Genomic DNA, 4,151 nt, shown 5'->3' on the forward strand with positions numbered 1-4,151 from the left:
GCTAAGCGAGCTCTGATAGGGCTTAGCGTGGTCTGCTTTTTCAACCTAGTACTTATACTTTTGTACTTCATAATTTTAGTGCACAATACCCATTTGAGAGTAAAACACACCAAAAATATCAAAGGAACTCAGAATCAATTCTTTGAAACATCAATCTTCGACATTTCGACATTGATGCTTGTGAATCTCTTCATCTCTCTTATTAAGTAAGCTACCATGATGTGTAGCTAAATCCCCTTTTGTTAAGATTAGATGTAATTAATCTAAATAATATGTATTTTTTTTTATCCTTTGTATGTGAACTAGTTAATGATCAATATACATGATTAGCTTTGCTTATATATATATATATATATATATATATATATATATATAAATATATTTCAAGTCTTGACCTAAGTTTTCATCTATCAAATACCAAAGTCTAGACATATATTTGGAGTTTGATATTCACTTGTATCAAGTTTTGATGTTATTGTATCGGTTAATAGGCTGAGAGATCATCGATTAAATAATACGTTAAAAAATTGCAACACCGGTTAGACATAAGCGGTGTTGATGAGTGATACATGATTATATTTATTATTAATGAAGTTCACATCCTAGATTGATCAAGGACATATGAAATAGGTTAATTAACTCTAATCTTGACACGCTTTTTAAACCGTTAAAGTCTGAATCTTTTACTGTTTTTACAAATTCTAGTGATTGTTTCTTTTCACAATCAAAAACCCTTTAACCCTTACTTAAAACATTTTTAATTGTAAAACGGAAGTGATATCACGCTAATCCATGTGGAAGAGATATAAAATACTTACCCACCGAAAACTATTTCAATAAAATGGCTCTGTTCCCGGGGATTAGCATTTAGATATTGCAAGCATAACAACATTTTGTATTGTTTTAAGTCATTTTGTATCGTTATAACTATTCTATTTACTCTCGTGTTTGTTAATTTGTGTGGTTAGTGTTTCAGAACTCTGTTTATGCAAGGAGAGTTATCGAAAGATCAATAGAAAAACCAGAAAGAGAAAGCAACTAGCCAAATAAAGAAACCAACATGAAGGAACTTCAACTTTTACTTCTTCAACAACTCCTATTGATGAAGAAGCTACAATGGAAGAAGTAATCATATGAGGACCTTATGTCAATAGCGCAAGAAGAAATTATCATATTATCAGACCCACACAAAATATGGGAAGTCCAGAAATGAAGACCGGATTGCTATAAATCTTGTATGCAAATCCTTTCACTGGGATTAACCATGAAGATACATATACTCACCTTACCAAATTCTATGAGATTGTCAGTACACTTGGAGCTCCAGAAGCAGAAGAAGAACAAGTGCTCATGAGATTATTTCCTCATTCATTGATTGGGAAATCAAAAGAGCGGTATCTCGATCAAGCAACTCAGACTATGACAAATTGGAATGTACTTGAGGAAACATTTCTTGTTAGGTTCTTTCCACATAACAAATTTATGGAGGCCAAAACCATAATTTTTGTGTTTTCTCAAGGTTCAAGTGAACCCCTTTGTGAAGCATGGGAGTGATACAAGTCAATGTTGAAAATATGTCCTAACCATGGCTTTGATGATCTAACTCAAATTCATATCTTCTGCAAAGGACTTCAACCATAACCAAAACTTCTTTTGGATGCAACTGCATGTGGTTCCTTAATTTCTAAGAGTGCAGAAGGTGCAATGGTTATTATTGATCGAATGACACTCAATGATCACTAAGTTCAACACAATAGAGGGTTTTTACAAAAGAAAGCTGGAATCATGGAATTGGGAACAAATGATGCAATCTTGGCACAAAACAAATTTTTATATCAACAAGTGTATGAGCTTACAAAGCAAATGTCAAAAATTATGCAACAACTTAAGAAGATGCATGAACTCCCGAACAAACATCAACAAGTATCATACTGTGAAATTTGCAATGGAGAGCATCCCATAGGTTATTGTCCTCTGGCACATGAAGAGGTGAATTATATGGGAAATCAAAATCAAAATCAATATCAATATAGGCAAGCACCATATCAAAATAACTTTGGTTATAAATAAAGAGGAAATAATGCATAATATGGCCAAGGGGGGAGATAAGATTCATGATCTTTCAATAGACAAAATCCTTATCAAAATTATAATCAGAATCTTCAGCCACAAGGTAGCCGCTTAAAGATGAAGGATACTATGAACCAATTTATGAAAATGTCCATGGAAAATCAAAAGAGCACTGATGGGTCCATCAAAAATATTGAAACTCAAGTTGGTCAATTAGCTAAGCAATTATCTGATCAACAAAAAGGAACATTTTCTGTAAATACTCAAGATGATCCGAAAGAGCATTGTAAGTCTATTCTAACTCGTAGTGGTAGTGAAATTGGCAAAGGAATTGGTGATGATGTTGAGAATGAGGAAGTTGTTATAGACATAGAAGAAGAAAAAGATGAGGTTGAAGTAGAAAAAATAAAGAGGTAGAATTAGTTGAAAATGAGAAACTTGAAAAAGAAGAGTTAGAAAAGAAAAGGAGAGAGGAAAAGAAGAAAAATATTCAAAAGGAGAAGGAAAAGATGAAGAGTATTCTGATACAATGCTTACCTTATCCACATGTTCCTTCCAAGAAAGACAATGCAAGTAATTATGCAAGGTTTATGGATATATTTAGTCATTTGTAAATAAATATTCCATTTTTTGAAACTCTTGAACAAATGCCAACTCATGCTAAATTTATGAAGGACACTCTCACAAAGAAAAGGAGGTATATTGATCAAGAAACCATCAATCTCGATGCTAGTTGTAGTTCCATCATTCAAATAACTCTCCTACAGAAAGAAATTGATCCTGGGAGGGTTGCATTACCTATCACCATAGGAAATGTATACATTGGCAAAGAATTGATTGACTTGGGTTCTAGCATAAAATTAATTCTGTTGTCTGTGGTTCAAAGGTTAGGTAACATTAAGATGAAATCAACAAAGATGACATTACAATTGACCGACAAGTCTATCACTCGTTCACATGGAGTAGTTGAAGATGTTTTATTTAAGGTGGACAAGTTCTTGTTTCCTATTGATTTTGTTGTTATAGACTTGGAAGAAGATGATGATGCATCTTTTATTATAGGCCGACCTTTCATGAAAACCGCAAGAATGATGATTGATATTGATGATGGATTAATGAAGGTTATATTTCAAGATGAAGAAGTGTGTTTAAACCTCTTTGAAGCCATGAATCATTCACAAAATAAAGGATATTGTTTCCGGATGGATGCCACAGATAAAGCCATTATGGATGTGAAAAGACAAGTTCATTTATCCACTCCACTTGAAAAAGCTCTAACCTAAGCACTCAAAGTTCTTAATGAAGATGCAGAAAAATAGATTGAAGAATGCTTAAGAGAACTTGAGTCATTGAAAGAAATTCCTCCTCTTGAAGCCAAAGTTGAAGAATTTAAATATGAGTCAAAGAAAGATGACTCTAAACTTGAATTGAATATGCTACCCTCACACTTGAAGTATGTGTTTCTTGAAGAGGGTGGTCACAAATCTGTGATTATTAGGAATGCATTATCCAACAACGAAGAACAAAAATTGATTGAAGTTTTGAATAAAAATCAAAAGGAAATGGGTTGGGCACTTTCCGGCTTAAAAGGAATAAGTCCAGCTTATTGTATTCATAAAATCATGATGGAAGAAGATTACAAGCTGGTAGCTCAACCATAATTTCGTTTGAATCCCACTATGAAAGAGGTAGTAAGGAAAAATGTAGTGAAATTATTGGAGGACGACATGATTTATTCTATTTCGGATATTGTTTGGGTGACTCATGTGCAAGTGGTACCCAAGAAAGGAGGGATGCCGATGATTACAAATAAAAAGAATGAGTTGATTCCAACAAGAACTGTGGTGGGATGAAGGATGTGTATAAATTACCGGAGGCTTAATCAAGCCACTAGAAAATACCATTATCCCTTACCCTTTGTGGATCAAATGGTTGAAAGATTGTCATGTGAAGAATTTATTATTTCTTGGATGGTTATTTCGGATACAATAAAATTATCTTCAACCCAAAAGATCATTAGAAGACGGCTTTTAGAAGTCCTTTTGGTTTTTTTGCTTATAGAGGAATGTCTTTTGGGTTGT

General features: G+C 33.3%; 1 protein-coding gene and 1 non-coding gene across 2 annotated transcripts; one reads left to right on the top strand and one right to left on the bottom strand.

Annotated features, from left to right (window-relative positions):
• Positions 1 to 1,486: 1,486 nt before the first annotated feature.
• Positions 1,487 to 1,592, bottom strand: LOC127133677 (small nucleolar RNA R71). The gene has a single exon (XR_007807628.1). It is a non-coding gene; the product is annotated as a small nucleolar RNA R71 (small nucleolar RNA).
• A 1,125-nt stretch (positions 1,593 to 2,717) lies between these two features.
• Positions 2,718 to 3,731, top strand: LOC127129594 (uncharacterized). Its single transcript, XM_051058747.1, has 2 exons — positions 2,718 to 3,314; positions 3,390 to 3,731. Exons 1-2 carry the CDS (start codon positions 2,718 to 2,720, stop codon positions 3,729 to 3,731), a joined length of 939 nt encoding a protein of 312 aa, XP_050914704.1.
• The last annotated feature ends 420 nt before the right edge of the window (positions 3,732 to 4,151 follow it).

The sequence above is a fragment of the Lathyrus oleraceus genome, chromosome 3, assembly GCF_024323335.1.
Source record: "Lathyrus oleraceus cultivar Zhongwan6 chromosome 3, CAAS_Psat_ZW6_1.0, whole genome shotgun sequence".
Classification (NCBI taxonomy): domain Eukaryota; kingdom Viridiplantae; phylum Streptophyta; class Magnoliopsida; order Fabales; family Fabaceae; genus Lathyrus; species Lathyrus oleraceus.

Excerpts from the sequence above, each read along its gene's own strand:
- LOC127129594 (XM_051058747.1), top strand. The coding sequence starts at position 2,718 with ATGCCAACTCATGCTAAATTTATGAAGGACACTCTCACAAAGAAAAGG. Across the intron at positions 3,315-3,389 it reads TTATGGATGTGAAAAGACAA|ATTGAAGAATGCTTAAGAGA; the intron begins GTTCATTTATCC and ends GCAGAAAAATAG.